The following is a 25,253-nucleotide window of genomic DNA, read 5'->3' as shown; positions in this document are numbered from 1 at the left end:
GTTCAAAACTGTGTTGTTGTCTTTGAAACGGTTGGAAATCTCGTTGGTGTTGTCGTTGTTGGTATAAAGTACCTTGTTGTTGATACTGAAATCTTTGATCTTGTCTTTGTTGTTGAAAATTGTTATTCGGTTGGTTGGATGATCTTCTTTGATAATTTCTTGCTGGTACTTGTGGAACGTTCGTAATTTCGTTCTTCAATCTTGTGTTAGCTTCCATTGTAATTACATGATGATATGCTTCTTCAAGTGTCTTTGGGTCATACCCAGTAATAATTAATCCATTTATGCCATTTAATCCACGAAGATATGCCGATACAGCTTGCATTTTGTATTGTTCAATTAATGGCTTTGCATTTTGATTGCCGTATTTCAGAATTGTAGAAGATATAAGTTGGTTTAGTCGAGTCGTAATGTATTCATAAAATTCGTGATTACTTTTTCCATGTTGCTCCGCTGTAATAATCTCATATAATAAATGCTCAATTTTCTTTTTTTCACCGAACGCCTCAATAAGTAACTTCTCCATTAGTGAGAAATTTGCTTCGTAATTATTTTTTGCAAGCACTTCCTGTGCAGGTCCAATAATTTTGGATTCTAGTCCAAGCAGAAATGTGTAATAATGACCTTGTTTTTGTTGAGTATCCGAATCCGTTGCAAAAAAATTTGGTTGATCCTCCTCGCTTTATTCAGCCAATGGTTAAGGAGATTCGGGTTTCCATCGTAGTCGTTTATAGTTTTTAGAAGAGCCAACGGATCCTCGTGCGACACCTGAGCAATGTGCCCCGTCGTGGGGTTTCTAATTTCAAATGGCGCGAAATTAGCTTCCGGCGTTGGGTTAACTTGGTTATTTAGTTGTGTCACTTGTTGTGCTAGGACACTGATTGCTGCGTTCAAACTTTCAAGTGATGGTGGTGTCGACATTTTTTTTTCTTTTTGAACTTACTTGTTCCTCTCAGAGTGATGTCGTTGTCGCTTTCGCTGGCTTGCTACTAACGAGACCTTCACCCGGCTTCCGATTGGGATTAGAACAATGCAGTATTTTTTTAATTGCACTGTATCTGGATTGCAGTAATGCTTTTATGTACATTATAATTTGTAAATACAAATCTAAAGATGTATGTGTGTGATATACAGTGTAGGGATTCATATGTATGTGTAATCTATAGGTGTGTGTGTGTGTTCTAACTTTGATTGACAGAAAACAAGTGTAGCTTAGTATACAATGTGACATTTTTTATTTAGATCGTATTGGTTTGGAAATATTAGGCGAGCGGATCCCACGCGGACAGAGCTTAACAATAACAAAGTGATTAGTGAACAAAAACTTTTTCCAATTCCTACCAGAAAGTGAAAAAACACGCGGTGACAATGCGATTCTTCGTTCCGCCGTATTCCGGCTCACGTCTCCGTGAGAATTAAATTTACCATAACAAACACCCCTCCGATTCTAGTCCAGCTGCCAAATAAATATCAATTTAAAGTAGCGACCAGCGTACGAATTTCAATGTGACACGAAACGGGCGTTCGTCAAGCAATAATTTACTCTCTTACCATCCAATTACTGTGCGCTCCACGTGGCGATCCGTTTCGGTCATCCATCCATCCGAGGGGAGGCTACTGACCCGAATGGATGGCCGCTTCCGAATAACTGCCAGCCGGAAGCAAGAGATGAGCGTACGCGTGACTCTATTTTCGGCACGCACGCACGAGCCGTGGAAAAACAATATCGACGGTTTTTATTCGCTGCAGATGTTCAAACATCGCACAGTTTAAGATAAATTCTTAAACATTGTGCGGAACGAAATATTTGGTTTTCCCCCCGACGGGGGAAGAAGCGAATATTTGGTGTAATTCTCACAATTCTTTCCGGGAAGGCACGGAACCGGATCCGGCTCCGGCAAATGATGTTGATTTCGTGCTTTCGTGACGTTCGTTCCATTCATGTCTTACTTTTGGTCTTCTGGTGTGTTTTTTCAGATTGGCTCGAATGACGATGGTGGAAACGTACGAGAATCAGGCCCATTTCGACATCACCTATCTGCTGTTTGTGTGGATCGCCTTCCTTCCGACGGTGGTCGTGCCCTGGATTTATGGCAGCTGGGTGCTCTCGAGGTAAGTGTCAGCCATTCGTCGTTGGCCGAAAGGAATTAGCTCGGAAAATTCGCGACACACGTTAATCAACTTTTCCGGTGAAAGCACCCGTAACGTATTTCAAGCGTAGAGCGCCTGGGTGGGCATTAGTGGCGCGCTCCGTTGGGTTGTGGAGTGGCCCTTCGGGGTCTTGTCCAATTTGGCATATCCCATTTGCTTCGTAACAAGCTTATGCATATGTGAATAAGCAAACCTGGCAGCTCGTTTGGTTCGCTGCCAGCCTTACACGGCGCGGCTTTGGAAGGTGCCCCAAACCCGATCTTTGACATTACCATATTGAAGGCGAGCGAGGGTCAACGTTACGAGGCGTGGGATAATCATGGGGAGGCAGTATTCCCATTCCATTAGTTACAACCATGACTTTCTCGGCCGGGAATGTAGGAAAGGATAACACGTCGCTGTCCGTTGGTGGTGCCATTGCCGCTGATGACGATGCTTGACAACGATAATGACTGCCTCCCCATTGTTGGCTGGCCACAACGAGGGCCCAAGAAAAAGAGAGCCGACACCAACCATCCGAAGGGGATTCCTAGAAATGGAATAATAAGCAACACCAGATAATGTGATTGATACCACTGGGGAAAAAGGGCCGGCTTATTTACGCCGAGGCTTTGTCAGCTACTATAGTTTCTTCATTGGCTAATAAAGAGGTTACTTTGTCAGCTCGGTTCAGGAAAAAAGAGGACCACTCTCCCGGTTGTCCCTATGGGTCGAACTTAATTGAGTTGCAGCACCATACAAGTGTAGAGTTCTCCTCGGGAAGTAACCTGCCAGAATCGGAACACGTTTTCTGGAGCACACCGTTTATTTGCGAAGCTCACAACAATTGTTAAAAATGTTCTGTCCTCTGACAACTACTCCTATTTCCTCGTTCCCTACTCGTCATTAGCCACCCTGCTCATCCTGTCTCCTATTGTATAACGGTTGTCGAATTCACATTCATAAACTCATTCCTTTGCTGTTCTATAAAAAAAAATACTAGAGGTATGTTATGAAGGGTCCATAACAACTGGCAAGCAACTGGCAAGCCATCTGGCAAAACTGGCAAGCCATCCATTGGTGGCTTGCCAGTTTTGACAGTTTGTGTGTTTTGTGAACGAACCCTTGAAACATTTTAATGATCTGTCAATGTCAAAACGTTCGTCAAAATCAACATTTTCATCATGGTGATGTGCACGAACGAGCAGCGCTTAAGGGAGCATTCTAGTCTTGAAATTTTAGAAAAATATTTCTGTAGTATAGACCTTTAAGAATATTTTCTAGAAAGGACTTATCGAAAATCGTATTATTTACCGAGTTCGAGCTATTTAAATGATGCGATTTCTAACCTGGTACGGCCATAACAATGAACTTCGAACGCGTTTCTCTCGAAATCAATTTTCTCAAACTGGCGTACACGTTATCTCAAGTTCTACTGGACCGTTTCATGTCGAATTTATATGAATACAATCTGCAGGCAGCTCTCTATCGCATGAATCTCTGAAAAAAATCTGAAAAAAAATTGTATTTTTCAAGTTCTACTACTTTTAAAAAATCGGGAAACGTAAGAAAAAACGTTTTAAACCGCATTTTGTTTTTCAAACGGTCATCATTTTGTCAAAAACGATGTTTTTGACTTGTCCGAGGTTCATGCGATAGCGACATCTTTACTGATTCAGAATCTGTTAGATTTTTTTTGACGTAGAACTACGTCTTTCAGGAAGGGTGCCAAATCAGAAAACAGGTCACGTTTTTATGAAACAAAATTAACGTTTATAACTATCTTCACTGTGAACGAATTTCCATGGTTTGCATACCAATCGAATCTAAGATTTGTTTGATATGCTATACATTACAATTCGCCAATCTCTAAATGGTTTAAATTCATGAAAACTGGAAGAACTTCCTTTTTCCCATACAGTGTGCTAACTCTATCCGTATTTCAAATGCTTATAACTCGAACATTTGCCAATAGATCGGAAAGATGTTTGCATCAATTGATAGTGAAGCGGCCCTAATCGCTTCAGACATCATTATAGAGACGCTTGGAGAATGCTTCGCTCCATTTTTCCATATTTTATTGAAGCACACTTGCGCTTTGTCCTCAAGATCCAAAAGTGCATCACCCTTGTCGAAAATCGAACACTTCTCTAATTACATTATGTTGTTACCGAGCCTACATTTTTTTACGTACATCAATTTTGTTATTTTTGTGCGAGTGAAACAAATCTCAAGTTTCCATTCGGTTCGTGGCAGTTCAACACACACGGGACATTTTTTGATTACTCGGCGCATAATTATTTATCGGCAGATATAGCGGGGTAACTCCAAGCGCCTCCCCAGAAATTCGAAGGTAGGAGAATTAGTTTGTAGAATTAATTTCGGAAAAATAAAAGACTCGAGAGTTGCACGCTAACAGGATTGGTCGAGTTTTAGTTGTATGAAAGAAAGCCAAGACCGTTCAGGCAACGCTACAATAGGAAATATTTCTACGCGTCTGTCACAATTAATAAAATAGTATTTTTCATGAGATGAACAATTGAATATCTGTAAAATGTCCAGCGTTATCTAAACGCCCTAACAGCCAAGTTTTGATTGGCCCGAATTACGGTTTCCCCAACACAGACTTCCAAATCGATATACCTGTGGAAATCCGCTTTGGAATCATACATGCAAGTAGGGGGTATTTTTGTTCTCATCGAGCTGTGTTTTCCAAACACGGACTTCAAAATCAATGTGCCTGGGGTAATCCGCATTGTCAAAACATGCAAATCGGGGGTATTTTTGTTCCCAGCGAACTGTGTTTCCCTAACGCGGACTTCAAAATCAATCCGCTTTGCAAATACATGCAAATCGGGGGTATTTTTGTACCCAGCGAACTGTGTTTCCCTAACACGGACTTCAAAATCAATCCGCTTTGCAAATACATGCAAGTCGGGGGTATTTTTTTGGTTTTGAGTATTTTTGTATTCGCTTGTCGTTGTGCAGATCGGAATATGTTCCCCTTTAAGGTACTTTTGAACAGAGAAGCCTGGGAAAATCGTCATTTCAGATACAGTTTAGTAGCGATATCCATATTATTCTCTATCAGTTTACCATATCAGGCCTACCAGTTTTAAATTTTTTGAATTTGAAATGAAAATTTTTACTACTGAAGTAGTAACAATAAAAAAACTAAAAAGTTATTTCAAAAACTTCGATGCAATGCTAAAATAATATTCGAAGTAGTAAACAAGTGGATTACATAATATAATTGTGTAGTTTTACGTCAAGAATGCAGTCGTGTCCTAGATACAACTCCTTACAATTTTTTTGTTTCAGATTACCAGAAGGGCTGGAATCGTGTACGCCATGGTACAATTTAGACGTAGGATTACGTCTTTCGGGAACATATTGGTGTACAAACTGAAAATCGAAAATCGAGCCCATAGTGAAAATTGTCCAATTTCAAATGCTTATTGCTCAGTCGTTTCTTGATGGATTGATGAAATTTTTGCGTCAATCGATTTCGGCACTCCATAACAATTTTTATATTGAATAGAATAATATATGTCATGAAACTAACTATCGAACAATTGAAAAATCTCAACCCCTATTCTAACGTGAATATCCACTTCTAATTGGTCGAAATTGACGGCACATGCAACGGTTCCCTAACAGAGACATCAAAACCAAGGTCCCCGAGGGAAATCAGCATTGCAATATATGCAAATCGGGGGCATTTTTATATTGCACCCTACTTTTTTTCCTTAATTGATTTAATTAGGCTCAAGTGGATAAAGAGCCACCATCAAGCAGTACATTTTAAAACTATTTGAATATATTATAACTACATAAGTGCACCCTACTTGCTATATAAAAATTCCCTCGAGTGATACGATTAATTCTAGCAAATAAAATTAAAATTTGGAACTTATCGATCAACATTTGATTGCTTCGTGAAATTTCATATCAATGACCGATCGTGTATTGTGAAAATTATAGCACAAGTGTAATTGTAAAATTGTATATGGTAGCAGTTGTGTTAAAAATGCCTTGATATATGAAACGATTTATTTCAATTTTCATAAATAAAAAGCAAGGTGTGTTCCCAACTCGAGAACTGGTCGTTCGATTTAAGCTGCCTGTTTTGTTGTGTTCATTTTCACCCAAGGAAAGTTCATGCAGCGAGAAAAATTTGGAAAAGTGAAGAAATATTCGAAAAAGTGATTTCCCACATGCCCTACATATAGTATTAGGTGTTGTTAGTTAAACTAAAATTCGCATTGGGTTGAATAAACACTCAGAAAGTAAAAATTGTAAAACAAAATTACCTTTTCCATTTCAAATATGTTTTCTCTATATTAAAGTAACATGTTTTTACTGATGAGAAAAATTGATAATTGTGTTCGGTATTGGTCATTATCTTATATTGCATTGGGGACTTTTTTTTTCTTTATTCATTCATACATAACACTGGAGGCATCTCGTATAGGGCCACAGAGGGCGGTTTTCATCATATCTCATTCCACTTCGGCTTCTTCTATCTGATACGCACCACCCAACGGCTGTTTACAATACTTCTGTCATCACAACTCGGTAAACACTGGTGGAGTGAACAAACAATATCCAACAACCAAACAAAATTGCCCTTTTCAGGGCCACCAAATCATTATCAATGAGTTTAACGATGTAATTCTTCAAACATATCCAAAATCAACAGATAGCCTAACGGAATCCTACGTCAACTATGCGGTCGTGTCTCGGACGCAACCCTCCTGTGACTGTGACTTTTTTTAACCCTTTCACTCCATCAGCTCTTAACTATTCTAGTTATGAATATTTTTTCTCCATTCAAGTTTTGTTTTATTATTAAAAGATAGATGAACAAATAATGGTATGATGGATAGTAAAAATATTCTTTGTTTTATTTTTACGAAGCTCTCAAAAACGTTCAAAATTCGTGTCTCTACACTAGAATTCCCCTTAACACATTGCGGACCGCTCACGAGATTTCTCGTGGTTCGCGTCCCGTCTGTTACGGATAGATTATGAAATAACCCGTGTTTTCTACACTTGAAGGTTAAACCCTTGGTTTGCCAAGAATCTAACAAGGCCTACCGATGACTCGCCTTCGTCTCAACGGAAACGATCTCATTCGTCTCATTCATGGAATCCGAACAAATTAAGCGTTCAAATTTGCCCCAAAACGTGCGGTCCTTAAAATGTTAAGGGGGTAAGGTTTGGGACAGGGTTACCATATCTACAGAATAATCTGTATTTATACAGATTTTATAGTCTTTCTGAAACCAAGAATTTGTAGATGCAGATTACAGATTTTTTAGGTTCCCATACATATTTACAGATTTTTCGAAATAACGATCCAATATTAGTTATGGCTTGATCACAATGATATTTTTGACGTAGGACTACGTCTAACCGGAAGATATAGGGGGTGAAATGGAAATCTAGTCACTGAACAAGTAGGAAAAAATGCAAGATTTGGAACGCTTATAACTCGAGCATTTCTCAATAGATCGCAAAGGTTTTTGCATCAATTGATAGGAAATATATCTACGCATCTATCATAACGAATAACATTTCATTTTTCTTGAGATAAATAATTGAATAATTGTGAAATATCAAGCATTGTCCAAATGCTCTATGTGCCCATTTTTGATTGGTCCATTTTGTGCTCCTCAAATCGTACAGACCAAAACGGGCAACCAGAACAGCAGCGAAATAGAATGAAGCACGATTGGAAAGAAAAAAGAAGAAAATGAACGAAACATTGGTCGCAGTCTCACACATGCGTAATTCTCGAGCCAGCCAGTCAGCTTAAAAATCCCCGCTCCGCTGCCGTAACGATCATTCTTTGTGTGGACACCGACTGGACAACATCGTTGCTGGACGAGCTGGACGGCGAGGGATCGAGTGCCTTTCTCAAGGTAAGAGGGCGGAGGTGGTAGCGCTGGAGTAGAGTAGAGTAGAGTTTTCAAAGGGCCTTTCTCAAGGCTAGAGACGAATGAACTGCAAAAGTTTAAAGTCTCTATAATACAATACCTTCCTTCCTTCCTTCCGTAACGATCATTCTCATTCAAACCGTACACCACATCGGTTCGCATCACAACACATCAACAAACCAACCCAAGCAGCCATGTCTGGACATACTAAAGGAGGAAAAGTGAAGGGAAAGGCAAAATCCCGCTCGAACCGTCTTGATCTGCAGTTCCCCGCAAGGGTAGCTAGGCCGAGCGCGTTAGTACCAGTGCACCAGTCCACCTAGCCGGCGTTATATAGTTTCGGCCGCCGAAGTGATCGAGTTAGCTGGCAAAGCTGCTCGCGACGATAAGAAAACCCGCATTCGGAACAGAACACATTCGGTTCGGTGGACATCAAGACAACAGGCAGTTGCAGCGAGTGGCAAACGCAATCGCAAAACGGCACCACGTAGCAGAAGAAAAAAGTTTGTTCTTTTTACAAACTGCTTTGGTGGCAAATCGAGGACGTTCGAAATGTTTTTTTTTTCAAAACCACGAGTACTAAGTTTTCTAAATTGGAACCATTCCATAAAACAAGGCGCTTTTCAGGGCCATTAAACCTTCCAAAAAAGAGTTTATGATATACAGTTCAATGCTTTCTAAAACATTATCCAAAATAACAAAAAAACACTAATTGATTTTTTCATAATTTGTTTGCCAGGATCTGATGAGTATGTGAATTTGGCAGTTGTTCTGAGCTTATTAGTTGAGGACTTTCCTGATTATTCAATTTTCACCAATTCTTAAATTGTTTCCAGATTGAAAGTACAGTAATTTACAATTAGTTCGACATTTAGCTAATTGGACGGATATGTAATGCGACTTATTTAGTTGGACATTTTTGTAAACATAGAGATCCAAATTATGACCCCACATTGAAAGTCGACACTGTACCACTGTCATCGCAAATGTTCAATTACAGGTTAAAATCGCCTCCAATGCGACACTGAGTGGCGCTTCGGCACGTCGCATTGAATGTAATTTACTGTACAACATGTCACAAAGCTGGATGGGAAGAAATTTTCCAACTGTGAAAGCTGTGGCGAGTGGCAACAAATCGCTAAACAGGAAGGTTTAGCCGAACAAGATGGGGATATCGAGTGATAACAAAACAATAAACTCTTTAGATTGAAGATAATGTTGTGATCCTGAAAAGGACCCTTTTTAGCCTGCATGTGAATCCAACGAGCGAACAAATCGTAATGAATGTATTTTTTTGCCATCGCTCCCTTTTAACGCTCATTCGCTCGTCTCGTTGGACTCGTCCCTTTGGCTGAGTCTGCCGATTTGTCTCTATCCTGTGAGTGTGTACCGCTAGAGTATAAAACACGCGGACCCCAAAAAAATATCTTATTTTCTTTCAAACCGTAAACCCGTGTGGTATCGGCATCGGCATTGTGGACGTAACAAAGGAGGACAAGTTAAGGGAAAGGCAAAGTCTCACTCGAACCGTGCAGGTCTCCAGTTCCCTGTTGGTCGCATTCACTGATTGCTCCGCAAGGGTAACTAGGCCGAACGGATTGGTGCCGAAGCACCAGTATACCTAACAGCGATTATAGAGTTTCGGCCGTCGGAGTGCTCGAGTTGGCTTGCAAAGCTGCTCACGACAATCAGAAAACCCGCATCAAGAACAGAGCAGCTTCGGTTCGGCGCTTATCAAGGCAACAATTAGTTTCAGTGAGTGGCAACGTGTTTCTCCGGCACGTCGCATTAAATGTAATTTACTGAACAACATGTTCAAGCTGGATGGGAAGAAATTTTCCAACTGTGAAAGCTGTGGTGAGTGGCAAACGCAATAGCTAAACAGGAAGGTTTAACCGAACAAGATGGGAATATCGAGTGATAACAAAAACACAACACCAAAGGTTCTTTTCAGAACCATCAACATATTCATAAAGAGTAAACAGTAAACTAATCCATTTTTCAGGTAGATAGGTAGGTATTCACGAAGGAGAAGGAAATAAAACAATATATTTAAAATATATATTTAACAAAAGCTGTCCCCTTTGTATAGTCCTACGTCACTCCGGTTATGTCACCGACATTACCCACCCGTCTTTTTCCCAACTCATCTATTTTATTCATACAGCATTGGAATCAGTCTGAATAAGAGTCATTTTGGCATTAATGTGTAGCGTGTAATACTGCCTCCTGATGTGATGTGATGTGAAAGGTTATTACGCATTTGTTCTACAATGATTAGTTTGTCCGATCGGATATTTATTTTTCGCCACTTTGAAAATATTAATGGATTTTCAGGTGGAAAATGAAAATGAATCGCCAAATTTTGGTTATCAAATTCGAGAAAAGATTGTCCGATTTGAGATGAGATCCCCCTGTAGATCAATGGTTACACGTGAGAAAAATTGTTTTTTTTTCTAGAAAATTTTGAAGGAAAATGGAAAAAATCGAAAAAAACTGAGCAAATTTGAAACTGCTCTCGAGCTTGGTAATCTGCTAGAGTTAATAGCAAATTATAGATTGATATTTATTTTCTATTATAGAATGTTTAGACTTTTAAATTAATTCTTGTCTAGCAGTGATATATGCCAATTGAAAGATGGATCAATTAATTTTCTGGAATTCAAGCCACGAACGTTCGCTTTCTGAAAGAACGTGAATGTTCAGAAGTATTCATATAAAAAATTAATTTTGGGCAGGACAAAGTTAGCCGGGTCAGCTAGTTGAATTTATTAATTTAATCCTTTGCGGTCGTCTTAAATTTCGACATTTATGTCGTACTGGTCGCAATTATTTTTTACTTGAAGAAGCAGTGATGATGTAAGATGAACAAGATTGCTTTATTTTTGTAAACTTCTGATAAGTATTTACTAAACATTTTTTTTATGTTTATGTTTAATAAATATTTGCTATAATTCTATTTCGCGTGATATATGTCGCATGTATCACCAAAATAATTAGTTTGTCGTCTTTCGACTTTTATTTTTCTGTTTGAACACACAAAACAATGCTCTTTACATCCAAACAGTGCGCAACACATGGAGTTTTCCATTAATCCTTTCTCCGAGCACGGATGACAACTTTTGTTTATACTGAGTACCGTTATCTATTATTCATAGTAGCACCGTTTTGGTTCGTGAAATGAACTGATACATTGTTGCATAAATTTTAATATTAGTATACTTCTTTGCTGTGGTGGTGACTGCAAAAGGTTAATACAGATTTCGATATAGATTTTCTGAGAAAAAAAACTCAGATATAAAGATTTTTCGAGACCAAAAACACGGATTTTATTATGGCAACCCTGGTGAGGGGGTTTTAAAAAAAAGGTGTGCCATGGGGAACACGATTCCAGCCCTTCTTGTTATCTGAAACAAAAAAAATCGAACAGATTCTGAATCAGTAAAAATTTGTTTTTTGAACTACTGGACCGATTCAGATGATCGACATATCAAATTAAAACCTACTAGCTAGCCTTTTTTGAAAAATAACACATTTGCCAATTAATTGGATTATAGTCACATACATCCAGTCTAGTCGCATAGAAATATTGAACGAAAACTGAAAACATATTAACTTTGGAAAATCATAACATAAAAACGAAAAATAACACCTCTTTGGCATTCGGATATATTATGTGAAAGAAACCTCAGCTTTCAGAAAAAAATATAAAAAACTATGGCGCCCTTGGTCCCGAAACGATGTAAGCTATAAAAAACAAATATAATTAATAATTATGAGAACATAATCCATTTCTATTCAGAGTGTAATATTTTTTTCAAACAAGACTAGCTCATTGGCTTTAATTTAATATGTTGAACATCTGAATTGGTCCAGTGATTCGAAAGTTTGAGTTTTTGAAAAAAAGTCATTTTTGGCAAAAATGCGAAGAAATGGATTTTTCGGACCACCCTAAAATGGAAATGGTGACCCTAACAAAGAAATAAAAAAAATACGGGTCTAATTATTTGCGATAAAGAACAACCACCACTTTTGACGAAAATCTGAGAACCACTATATCGGTTTGGCGTGGAATGGCTGAAAATCTTCTTCTATCTTCTATCTTCTATCTTCTATCTTCTATCTTCTATCTTCTATCTTCTATCTTCTATCTTCTATCTTCTATCTTCTATCTTCTATCTTCTATCTTCTATCTTCTATCTTCTATCTTCTATCTTCTATCTTCTATCTTCTATCTTCTATCTTCTATCTTCTATCTTCTATCTTCTATCTTCTATCTTCTATCTTCTATCTTCTATCTTCTATCTTCTATCTTCTATCTTCTATCTTCCATCTTCTATCTTCTATCTTCTATCTTCTATCTTCTATCTTCTATCTTCTATCTTCTATCTTCTATCTTCTATCTTCTATCTTCTATCTTCTATCTTCTATCTTCTATCTTCTATCTTCTATCTTCTATCTTCTATCTTCTATCTTCTATCTTCTATCTTCTATCTTCTATCTTCTATCTTCTATCTTCTATCTTCTATCTTCTATCTTCTATCTTCTATCTTCTATCTTCTATCTTCTATCTTCTATCTTCTATCTTCTATCTTCTATCTTCTATCTTCTATCTTCTATCTTCTATCTTCTATCTTCTATCTTCTATCTTCTATCTTCTATCTTCTATCTTCTATCTTCTATCTTCTATCTTCTATCTTCTATCTTCTATCTTCTATCTTCTATCTTCTATCTTCTATCTTCTATCTTCTATCTTCTATCTTCTATCTTCTATCTTCTATCTTCTATCTTCTATCTTCTATCTTCTATCTTCTATCTTCTATCTTCTATCTTCCATCTTCTATCTTCTATCTTCTATCTTCTATCTTCTATCTTCTATCTTCTATCTTCCATCTTCTATCTTCTATCTTCTATCTTCTATCTTCTATCTTCTATCTTCTATCTTCTATCTTCTATCTTCTATCTTCTATCTTCTATCTTCTATCTTCTATCTTCTATCTTCTATCTTCTATCTTTTATCTTCTATCTTCTATCTTCTATCTTCTATCTTCTATCTTCTATCTTCTATCTTCTATCTTCTATCTTCTATCTTCTATCTTCTATCTTCTATCTTCTATCTTCTATCTTCTATCTTCTATCTTCTATCTTCTATCTTCTATCTTCTATCTTCTATCTTCTATCTTCTATCTTCTATCTTCTATCTTCTATCTTCTATCTTCTATCTTCTATCTTCTATCTTCTATCTTCTATCTTCTATCTTCTATCTTCTATCTTCTATCTTCTATCTTCTATCTTCTATCTTCTATCTTCTATCTTCTATCTTCTATCTTCTATCTTCTATCTTCTATCTTCTATCTTCTATCTTCTATCTTCTATCTTCTATCTTCTATCTTCTATCTTCTATCTTCTATCTTCTATCTTCTATCTTCTATCTTCTATCTTCTATCTTCTATCTTCTATCTTCTATCTTCTATCTTCTATCTTCTATCTTCTATCTTCTATCTTCTATCTTCTATCTTCTATCTTCTATCTTCTATCTTCTATCTTCTATCTTCTATCTTCTATCTTCTATCTTCTATCTTCTATCTTCTATCTTCTATCTTCTATCTTCTATCTTCTATCTTCTATCTTCTATCTTCTATCTTCTATCTTCTATCTTCTATCTTCTATCTTCTATCTTCTATCTTCTATCTTCTATCTTCTATCTTCTATCTTCTATCTTCTATCTTCTATCTTCTATCTTCTATCTTCTATCTTCTATCTTCTATCTTCTATCTTCTATCTTCTATCTTCTATCTTCTATCTTCTATCTTCTATCTTCTATCTTCTATCTTCTATCTTCTATCTTCTATCTTCTATCTTCTATCTTCTATCTTCTATCTTCTATCTTCTATCTTCTATCTTCTATCTTCTATCTTCTATCTTCTATCTTCTATCTTCTATCTTCTATCTTCTATCTTCTATCTTCTATCTTCTATCTTCTATCTTCTATCTTCTATCTTCTATCTTCTATCTTCTATCTTCTATCTTCTATCTTCTATCTTCTATCTTCTATCTTCTATCTTCTATCTTCTATCTTCTATCTTCTATCTTCTATCTTCTATCTTCTATCTTCTATCTTCTATCTTCTATCTTCTATCTTCTATCTTCTATCTTCTATCTTCTATCTTCTATCTTCTATCTTCTATCTTCTATCTTCTATCTTCTATCTTCTATCTTCTATCTTCTATCTTCTATCTTCTATCTTCTATCTTCTATCTTCTATCTTCTATCTTCTATCTTCTATCTTCTATCTTCTATCTTCTATCTTCTATCTTCTATCTTCTATCTTCTATCTTCTATCTTCTATCTTCTATCTTCTATCTTCTATCTTCTATCTTCTATCTTCTATCTTCTATCTTCTATCTTCTATCTTCTATCTTCTATCTTCTATCTTCTATCTTCTATCTTCTATCTTCTATCTTCTATCTTCTATCTTCTATCTTCTATCTTCTATCTTCTATCTTCTATCTTCTATCTTCTATCTTCTATCTTCTATCTTCTATCTTCTATCTTCTATCTTCTATCTTCTATCTTCTATCTTCTATCTTCTATCTTCTATCTTCTATCTTCTATCTTCTATCTTCTATCTTCTATCTTCTATCTTCTATCTTCTATCTTCTATCTTCTATCTTCTATCTCCTATCTTCTATCTTCTATCTTCTATCTCCTATCTTCTATCTTCTATCTTCTATCTTCTATCTTCTATCTTCTATCTTCTATCTTCTATCTTCTATCTTCTATCTTCTATCTTTCAGGGTGCAATGAATGATTCTATGATAATTAGACACTCCACCCCCTCTCTTAGGGGGGCTACCATACAAATGAAACTTAAATTTCTGCATAACTCGAGAATTAATCAGGCAAATGAAACCAAATTTGGCATGTGGAGGATTTAGGGCGCAATAAATATTTCTATGGTGGTTAGACACTCCTCTCCTCTCTCTAAGGTGAGGCTGCCATACAAATGAAACACAAATTTCTGCACTACACAAGAATTAACCAAGCAAATTAAACCAAATTTGGCATGTGGAGGTTTTAGGGGCCAAGAAACATTTCTAAGGTGGTTCAACACTCCTTCCATCTTTCTAAGGGAGCTGCCATACAAATGAAACACAAACTTCTGCAAAACTCGATAACTAATCAAGCAAATGGAGCAACACTTGGGATGTGAGGGTTTTTGGGTACGAGAAATGTTTCTATGATGGTATGAAATCCCTTCGTCCTCTGGAAAGGAGAGTGAACTCCACAAAAATAATGCACATAGAACTAATCAATTAGTTCTATGTGCATTGTTTTCTACAAAATATGTCGAACGTTCAAGTTATCCCGCAACTACCGCACGTTGGACGACGAGAAGCACTCGATGTCACACAGCTACTATAGGAACCACACAGCTAAATGAGGACCAATTTTTCGTGGTAGTCCCTATGGGTCAAACTTAATTGAGTTGCAGCACCACATAGCCACTGGCATCGTGAATTAATTTTATTTTCATTTATGTTCATCTCATTTCAGACCCGCCAAGGAGCGCCTTCGGGGCTACCTCCGTCTATCCTCCCGTCGGAACACCGCCACTAAATCGGAACAATCCGCGGACGATGGAAGCTCTCCACCCGGAATCAAAACGCCTCTATCCACCCAAATGTCCACCGTAAGTAGCACCAAACCATCGATAACTGCACCACCGCCATTCGATGACCAGCAGTGCGCACCGCACCCGCCACGAGGAGTCGCCAAGGCACTCCCCGTGACCGTGGATCGACCCAAATCATCCACCACCGAAAGCAGCGTGGCGGAGAGTTCAATTTCGACAACCAAAAGCCAAAGTGTATCGACGGGAGGCCGTCCCAGGCGTCAACTCCCTCCACCCCTGCGGATCGACAACAGCAACTTCCACCGAACTCCCTCGGCGAAGAGCCACAGCTCGGCATCTGCTGGAAGCGCGGCGCAACGAAGTTCGACGAGGTCCTCCGCTTGCAGAACCAACACAGTCCAGCATGGGCTAGAGTCGCTGCCGCCCGCAAGAAGCACAAACCAATCCGTCGAAGACGAAGACGACTACTGCTCGTCGATTGCTGGCCATCACTCGAATGTGACCTCGAGTACCTATTGTAACGTGAACGAGCGGGAGGTCGTCGCTCCGTCGGAACTGCTCGAAGCCCAGCGAATCATGGCCAGACAGAATTTCCAGCACAATTCGGCCTCGCCGTATTACCAGCGTGGCAACAGCAGTGACCTGAATGACAACGACTCTGACTCCGATATCTACCATCGGAAGCCCTCCCGGTACGGGACGCTCTCCAACCAGGACTCCAGCATTTTGAAGGCAACCCCTTCGATACTGTCGGTAACCGAGAGTGAGTACTCGTCACGCAAGGGTTCCCTCAGTACACTCTCCCGGGACATGGAGATAATCGATCGGCTCGAGCGCGAACGCAGCATGGACATTCAGGAGATGATACAGCGGGAGAAAAACTACGAGTACTATCTGGCGCGGCAAAATTCCAGGCTGAAGTTTTCGACCAACTTCGACGATTACTTCGAGGAGGAGCCCCCGCAAACCAAGCAAACGGGTCATTCTCCTTCGGGGGGTGCTCCCCTGGGTCAGAAACCTCGATCCGTTTCCCCGCACAACGTCACCCGCAGTACATCGCACCGGCGCAGCAGTAATCTGAGCTACGCCTCCACGAAGCGGGACAGTGGCTACGAACAGTCACTGCTGGGAACGTCGTCTCCATCGCAGGCGATGACACCAGCAGCGGCATCGGTTGTATGTCAAAACGGAGGTTCTGCCAGTGGCGGTTCGCGGAGACTGCCGGAACAGGATAAGCAACGATTTAGTAGGACCTTCAGTGGAAATTCCTCCAGGAGTTCGACCAAATCAAGAGATAGAGTTAGCTTTCATGATAACATTTAGGATGGGAGCGAAGGAAGGAAGCTCTACGTGCCAAATAAGTATGGGTCCGAAGACTGAAGACCGAATGAAGGACGCTCTTTTGTAGGTATCAATTCATGGGGTGACTGTTGGGTTGTGTATCACAAAAAGTAAACTTTACTGGTTTGTCGTTCGGTACGGTACAGATCTACTAAGTCAATAAGGAACATTCAGTTTCGACGTGAACTTACCTAGTCCAGTGTTGTAAACGGTCGACATTATTGGTAACCATTACATACTGCCCGTGTGCGAGAGTTTCGGCTCAATATGTACTGTGAATGTGACCAAGAATGCATTACTTGGTTCCAATAGTCACATCAGAAATAAGCACAGCCGCAAACATGACCATCAGTTGAACGTTTGTATGTTCTCTTTTTCTGTCAAACGTACACAGAAAAGCGGTGAAAATACGCTATTTTCATTCTACCATTCCTGGTGATAACCATCCTTTAATTCCGGCTGATTTGACTGTAGTTTTAATGTCATTTGCGAACATCGCCAGCGTTATTTTTCTACTTTGTGTTATAGCTATAATGGCAACGGTTCAGTTGACATACACATGTCCACCGATGATTATGCTATCACCATCATTATTCCACCCTTTGAATCAGCAAAACATTTGAACCCCTTAATGGTAACTATTCCAATCTACACTAGGCCACGCAGAAAAGCTAGCATTATAACAGGCATCCAGATCTCAAAGGTCAACTAAGATGTAGGCGTCTTGATTGGTTTGGAACCCGTTTTGAACTCTACTGATAGCTGCGTCAACTGAGATGTAAGCACTTTTACAGTTTTTGAACCCCTCTGACAGCAGTGATATTGACATCATCCGAGCACAATTCCTCATCGATCAATTGTAAGAGCCGGACGTCTATTGTTTGTGCTCTGTTAGCAATAAATCGAAGCTGTTTTTTCCTTTTCCTCCGCTAAAGTGGTTTTTAGTTGTTTTTTTTCTGCTTTCGTCGCAAGTGAAGTGCACCAAAAGCAACAGGAAGCGCCTCTCTGGCAAGCCCGGATCGGTGGCCTGTTCATTCGTTCCACTGAACGCTTTCAACAAAACAGAGAAGTATAACATTATAGATTTTGCCGTCGCGCTATAGTGTTTACCTCGTAGCGCGCAGCTTTGTACCGCTCTGTGAATAGGGGTGTTCAAGGTTCTTCGGACACCTAAAATTAGTTTTTTTTGAAAAATTTTTTTTTTTTAGAAAATAATTTTAGTTTTGAAATATTTTTTTAGTTTAAGTTAATTTTAAGTCTAAATTAGTTTTAAGTTGAGCTTTTGCGCGCGCGTTTGTGTAAGAAAGTTTGTTTTGTTTGTCATAGACGGTTGCGTACCGTTTGCGCAACCATTATGGCGTCTGCTGAAGCTATTGTTGCGCGGACGCGCTATTACCAACAGTCCTCAAAGGCACCATGGGTTGTTTTCTTTCGGCCCAAGGTGAAATCGTTGAGAACTCTTGATATTCCAGGAGATTTGCTGCGTAAGTATCCGGATGTCTTGGTACGTAAAGAGAGACCGGACAAACTGCGTGTAGAAGCACCGACTTTTTATGTGGCGAACAAGATTGTTGACCACGAGATTTTCAACAGGGAGCACCACGTTTACATCCCTTCTCGAGATGTGGAGATAGAGGGCGTAGTCTCCGATGTGAATCTGAGTGTTGAAGAATTGAAAAAAGCATCGGGTTGTTTAAAAAACTCCCTAATTGGTGAGCTTGTGAAGATTCTGGAAGTAAGGTAACTACATGCAGCAACTTTGGAAGACAACCAAAAAGTCTATAAGCCTTCACACTCGTTTCGGGTGACTTTCGCTGGTTGTGTTCTCCCGAACTATGTGAAAGTAGATAGTGTTTTTTTTCCGGTGCGCTTGTTTGTACCGCGGGTCTACAATTGCACCATCTGTAAAAAAATGGGACATTCTTCCAGCCAGTGCGGCAACAAGTTCCGCTGCGGTAAATGTGGTAAAAAACACAGTGAGGATTCTGGTACACAAACAGTGCAAAAAATGTATCCACTGTGGCGAGAATCCTCACGCCCTACAGGTGTGCCCAAGGTACAAACAGCACTCCGATAAAGTGAAGCGTTCTTTCACAGGACGCTCCAAGCGAACTTATGCAGAAATGCTCAAGGCCGCATCAGCCGCCCATGATGAAAACCAATTTTCGGTTTTGTCAACTCAAGAATTGAACTCTGATTCTGATGAGGATCACACTACGGCTGCACCAGAATCTTCAACAGAGGATGATTCTCAAAACAGAAAACTCTCTTCACCAATGATGCACCGTAAGAAAGCTAAAATGATCCTCAGAAGATTGTCTAATTCCAAGGATAATGGTAAAAAAAACGAATCCGAAGACTCCTTCTCAGCCAGTTCCTGTTTGCAGTAAGGATTATATGCCGTTACCCAGAAGAGAGAGAGAAATAAAAACGCTGCCCCTCGATCTTCTCATAGAAAATTCGCGTCCAATCGAGGATTGATAGCTTTTACGGACATTGTGGACTTTATATTAAACACCCTCAATATTCAAGACCCCCTTAGAAGCCTTATTTCTGCCTTGCTTCCATCTCTGAAGTCTTATCTTAAGCAATTGACTGTTTCATGGCCCCTACTTGCATCAATCATATTTTTCGATGGATAATTCACCAGATATGATCAATGTGCTACAATGAAACTGCTGTAGTCTAGTGCCTAAACTAGACTCGTTCAAATTTTTACTTCAAAATTATGACTGTGATATATTCGCCCTCTCTGAAACATGGCTTTTTTCTGACACAGAACTCAACTTCCACGATTTTAACATTATTCGCCTGGATAGAAATGATTCTAATGGAGGAGTACTTTTGGGGATCAAAAAATGCTACTCTTTCTATAAAATTCCTCTCCCAGCTCTATCAGACTTCGAAATTGTAATAGAAGAAGAATAAAGAACTTTGCATAGCTTCAGTATACGTTCCTCCAAATACTAACATTAGCCGTAGTCATCTTTGGAATCTAGTCTCGATTCTCTCATCCCCAGTTCTAATACTGGGTGACACGAACTCCCATGGTCCTGGGTGGGGTGATCCTTATGATGACGCTAGAGCGGCTATTTTTTACAATTTATGTGACGATTTCAATTTGACTATCTCGAACACTGGTGAAGCGACACAAATTCCAAAACCTCCGGCTCGAGAAAGTCGACTCGACCTATCTTTTTGCTCAAGCTCGCTATCATTAGATTGTCATGTGGAAGGTCATCAATGATCCCCATGGTAGCGATCACTTGCCAATCAATATATCAATCAAGTGTAGCCCGCAATCCACTGAACCATCTCGCGTTCCATTTGATCTAACAAGGAACATCGACTGACAAAAATTTGCAACGGCGGTAACAATCGGTGTCGAATCAATAGATATACATCCACCATTGGAAGAATATCGGTTCTTCGTAGATTTGATGTATAAAAGCTCATTGGAAGCACAAAAAAGAAAAATTCCAAGTGCTCCGTTTAAAAGAAAACCAGAAAACACGAATGGAGACAAGTCAAAGTAATTCAAAAGCCTGGCAAACCAGCATCTGACCATAACTCATACCGTCCGATTGTTATGCTCTCGTGCATTAGAAAATTGTTGAAAAAAATGATTGTCCCCTCATCTCACCGTCGCCCACCCTCGACAGATAGTCGAACACCAGATGCTCTCCCTGGTCATTATGCACAATACTACAGTGCGTGCGGCAACTCTCGGTTGAGACAACGATACCTCATATCCATATCCCTAACCTGATCCGTCCCACAACAAGTGTTGCCCCTCTAACCTCGAGTAAACCGCGAGTAATCGGTCGAAACCTACTAAACATAGATTTAAGTTGAAGTTCTGTATAAACAAATCATGATTTAGTGGCTCCGCTTGTAGAGACGAATGAACTCTCAGAGTTTAAAGTCTCTCTAATTCAATACCTTCCTTCCTGGCTCCGCAAAGCTCATGCGATTGAGCCTTACAAATAAATGAATTGGAAAAAAAAATCATCCGAGCACCGACACTCTGCATCTTTTCATCGATTTTCACCTTGTAATTGATGTTGCGAAATTGAATTGGAGAAGATTGTCATCGGGCGGAGCTTAAATTATAATATCTCCCCTCTCCACAATGGTTAATGTTCGTAGAACGAACGTTCCCTTTGGATTGCACATTTCGTATATTTCGATTGTGCTTGGCTGCTGTATTAGTTTGATCTTTTCGATAATTGGTATGCGAGTCATCATCAAAATCTGGTGTAAGTTGTAAACAAAACAGGTGAACAGAAGTAGAAAATTATAATAATTGTTGCCTTATTGTGACATCGTTTCGAGAAGGCAGAGCACCGTCGATTCGCTCGTATCTCTCTCAGTCATTTTGTTACTATTATTTATGCTAACATTTTAAATCTCATCCACTTTTATCCATGTAGTAGTAAAAAGCACACGGACGTGAGCTTGACGTAGAACTGTGATTGTTTGTAGTAATTGCATTTTGAAATGATTTTTTTTCATTGTTCATAAATATGTAATGTTTATTATTTTGAACCATCCAATGGAGGATATCCTTCAAACGAGTAGAATGAGGTAGAATCCGTAACCGCTCCTGGAACCGCTTCAACACTCTGGAGACGGTTGAATGTTGAATGTTCAACATTTTTCCCAACTGCCGGTGCGACAGGTCAGGAAATTCCAGGTGTTTGGAAAGAATTTGTTCTCTCGACTCGCGTTGGTTCACCTCCATTTTCGTTGAATCGAAAAACACGACTTCGAGTTTGACAGCATGTAGACAATACACATCAATGAGAAAGTGTGCAAAATTTGGTTGATTTTTAGCCAATGGTAAAAAAGTTATGCCCTGTTGAATGTGTCGCAATAATTTCGTGTTCGCCCTTTAGTACAACGATGTTGTAGATGCCGGAACGGGCGTATCCGGCGTCCACAAAGTGCCGCACGATGTCCATTTTCGACGCGGCGGGGTACCGTTCTTCGAACGCACACACTTCTGACACACTTCACTGTTTTCGCCATCACGGTTACAGTTCGACTGATGGAGCTGTCAATTTTTGTCTGCTGACTCATGGGTTACTATGGTTGATGCTGCATGGGTGGTTTCGTCAGTACGTGTGAAGGTAAACCCATTAGAAATCGGCAATTTTTGTCCATTTCTTAAATGCAAACGTTAGTGGGGGTCAGTTCGCCCGATGACAATTTCGTCGTCGACACGATTGGCGCTGATCGATTGCTTGATCCAGTGAGAACACTACTATTAGATGGTCAGAGGAATGGTCGGTGATACGTAGTGCACGTAGTGCAGATACATCCGCCATGTTGCCTCCAACGTGTGAGTAGAATGTAGGTGATTCTGGTTTGCATGGTGCGATTTCGACCATGTTGATGACTGATATCTGTGCTCGAATCATACCGCGATTTACCCATAGTAGGGTTAATAGATGGTGTCGCAGGTCGCAGGATCGCCATGTGGACACCCAGTAGTTTCTTTCGGTTATATGAAAAGACTTTCACGTACGCGTTCATACTGAGTCCGCCCAACTGGGTCAGACTCCCTTTTATTCAATTCGTTTATTTCTTACAACTAGCTACAACCTAAATTCTATTATTATGCGTGGTCAGGCGAATTGTAGTAAAACACATAACACATGTGTCCGAAAAGATGTCAACCGGAATCGAAAGCATAAATAGGAAACGTTTGCGCATTTGCGCAAGCATGTGTTTGTCATTAAATTCACGCTAGCGAAGCTAGCGAAGAAGTGCAAAAGTAAACAAAGGAAGTTAATGGTCAGCGCGTCATATTATGCAATAAATAACCATCGGAACCTTGGCCTGAATTTACGACATGGTTCGCATGTTTATTTTGGTTGCACAGCGTGACGCACTTGCTAGAATTTTGTTGCCATAAGGGCATGTGTATCGGGTTGTAGGTGGTCCAGTGATCCTGTTACACCTTCCCTCTTTTTGAGAATGATGTAATCTAATGGAATCATTCGTGTTCAGTAAATTTCGCCTAGAATTCGTCTGACCTTACAATTATTCTGGTTTTTGTATGTATAAACATGTTTGTTTAATATTTGGAATATGTACATTTTTTTTTGTATTCGAGTTAATTAACTAACTAATTACTAACTTGGTAAACTGTTGTAGTATACAATACAACATAGGTATTTGAATAGGTAATATTATAAACTCGTGATCGTCTGGGAATTTAATTTAGTTATGCATTCCCTTCCCCCTAATGGAGATGGGTTGCTCATTAGTTGCATTTTATTATGCGATTTTTATGTATAGTCTGTTTGTTTTTAGTTTTAATGTCTACAATTGTGACATTGGGATGCTCAATTGATATTATTTGGAATGGTCCAAGGTATATTTTATCTAGTTTTCTTCTGTTCCCATTCGTTAACAGGACTGAATCTCCTATTTTTATTTGTATTGGTTTGGCAAGTTCACTTTGTTTATCTGTACGCTTCTTTTTTATTTTATCAATTAACTCTTTAGTAGTCTTTGCTGTAACTTTTAGTTTGAACTGTAGCTCTTTGTGGTAGTCTTCGAGATTGTATATTGGTTCTATATGTGTAGGATTTTGGATATTGAAGGGTAGTATGGCGTTTCTGCCAAAAACGAGTTCGAAAGGTGTGTAGGAAAAGTCTGTGTGAGGAGTCGTGTTGTAACAGAATGTGTAGTAAGGCAGCCAGTCATCCCAATCACTTTGTGTAGGGTTGACAAATTGTCTTACGTATTCATTCAGACAACGGTGATTCCTTTCTAGTCCTCCTATGGATTGGGGGTGATAGGGTGTCGAAAAATTTTGTTTTATCTGTAATAGTCTAGATATGTTCTCGAATAATTCATTCTTGTATTCGGTTCCTTGATCTGTTTGGATAACAGAAGGAGTGCCGTAAACAAGGATGCAGTTTTCGACGAAAGCTCTTGCTATTGTAGATGCTTGTTTGTCGGATGTTGGTTTTATTATTACATATTTGGAAAGGTTACATTGGATAGTTAGGGCGTATCTGTTTCCGGAATTTGATTTATTGAAGGGGCCAATCGTGTCCATGGATATATGGTCGAAGGGTTTTTGAGGGGTTTTGGTTTGTATATAATTTTCGTTAGATGTCGTTAAGTATTTGTTCTGTTTGCACTGTATGCAATTTCTGACGTAATCATAAATTTCTTGTTTTATTTTTGTCCACGAATAGAGTCTACCGAGTTTTTTGTATTGTCGGCTGGCACCAACGTGTCCGCCTATTGGTGTGTTGTGAAAATTTTTTAGGATACTTAGTTTTTCTTCACTGCTTTCTATCACACGCTTGGGTGTGTAGAGCACTATTTGCAAGTCTTTTAGTGAGTCGTTACAAGTCTTCTTGAAGAGTTGAACGCTGCATAATTGGAATATTGCGCTCGATAACGCTAGAGCTATCACGCTTATTCTCAGTTTCTTGGTCATATTTTCAATTTTTTGTAATAAGTTTCCTAGGGATTTTTCGTCATTGCTTGCAATTTCAGTGTATGTCGACATTTTTTCTCTATATCCTGTTTTGTTTGTTATTGCGCATTTTATTATTTCAGTTTCATTTTCACAAGTGATTTCATTACTTTCAAATGCGCGTCCGCATTGAAGTTTGGGTAGACTCTCCCATTCTCTAGGTTCGACTGCCTCGTACACTTTAAGTTGATCAGACTCGGTGTTGTCGAGTGCAGTGAAATTCGCTTTTTCGGGGTTATTTTCAATTCTTTGTGTTTTCCTAGTCATGGCTCTAGTTTGCATGGCCATCACTGTTTTCAGTGTTTCAGAGTCAATTTTTATTCTTGATAGGGCATCAGCCGTTACATTTAGTTTTCCTTGTAAGTATTCTACGTCGAAATTAAATTCCTCTAGATCCAGCCTCATTCTAGTGAGTTTTGATGAGGGGTCTTTCATAGAAAATAGGTAAACTAAAGGTCTATGATCTGTCTTCACAGTGAATTTTCTACCATAAAGATAGGGTCTAAAATACGTTATTGCCCAGTGAATTGCAGTCAATTCCTGTTCAATCGTTGATTTATTTGCCTCACCTTTCGTGAAGGCTTTGCTCGCATAGGCTATTGGAAGTTCTATTCCGTCTTGTTCTTGGGTTAATACTGCGCCACATGCCACTTGCGAGGCGTCAGTTATTAGTTTGAATTCTCGTGTAAAATCAGGAAAT

General features: G+C 39.2%; 1 protein-coding gene across 2 annotated transcripts in view; it reads left to right on the top strand.

The window, feature by feature from the left end:
• LOC129763618 (alpha-1D adrenergic receptor) overlaps positions 1–24,889 on the top strand; it is a 329,279-nt gene extending 304,390 nt beyond the window's left edge. For both annotated transcript variants that reach the window (XM_055762858.1, XM_055762857.1), the window contains 2 exons: positions 1,978–2,112; positions 15,630–24,889. In XM_055762858.1, the coding sequence (XP_055618833.1) occupies positions 1,978–2,112; positions 15,630–17,031 (1,537 nt within the window). In that variant the 3' untranslated portion in view covers positions 17,032–24,889. The remainder of the gene's footprint in view (positions 1–1,977; positions 2,113–15,629) is intronic.
• The last annotated feature ends 364 nt before the right edge of the window (positions 24,890–25,253 follow it).

The sequence above is a fragment of the Toxorhynchites rutilus genome, chromosome 1, assembly GCF_029784135.1.
Source record: "Toxorhynchites rutilus septentrionalis strain SRP chromosome 1, ASM2978413v1, whole genome shotgun sequence".
NCBI classification, from domain to species: Eukaryota; Metazoa; Arthropoda; class Insecta; order Diptera; family Culicidae; genus Toxorhynchites; species Toxorhynchites rutilus.
This window is presented reverse-complemented; position numbering and strand designations above follow the sequence as displayed.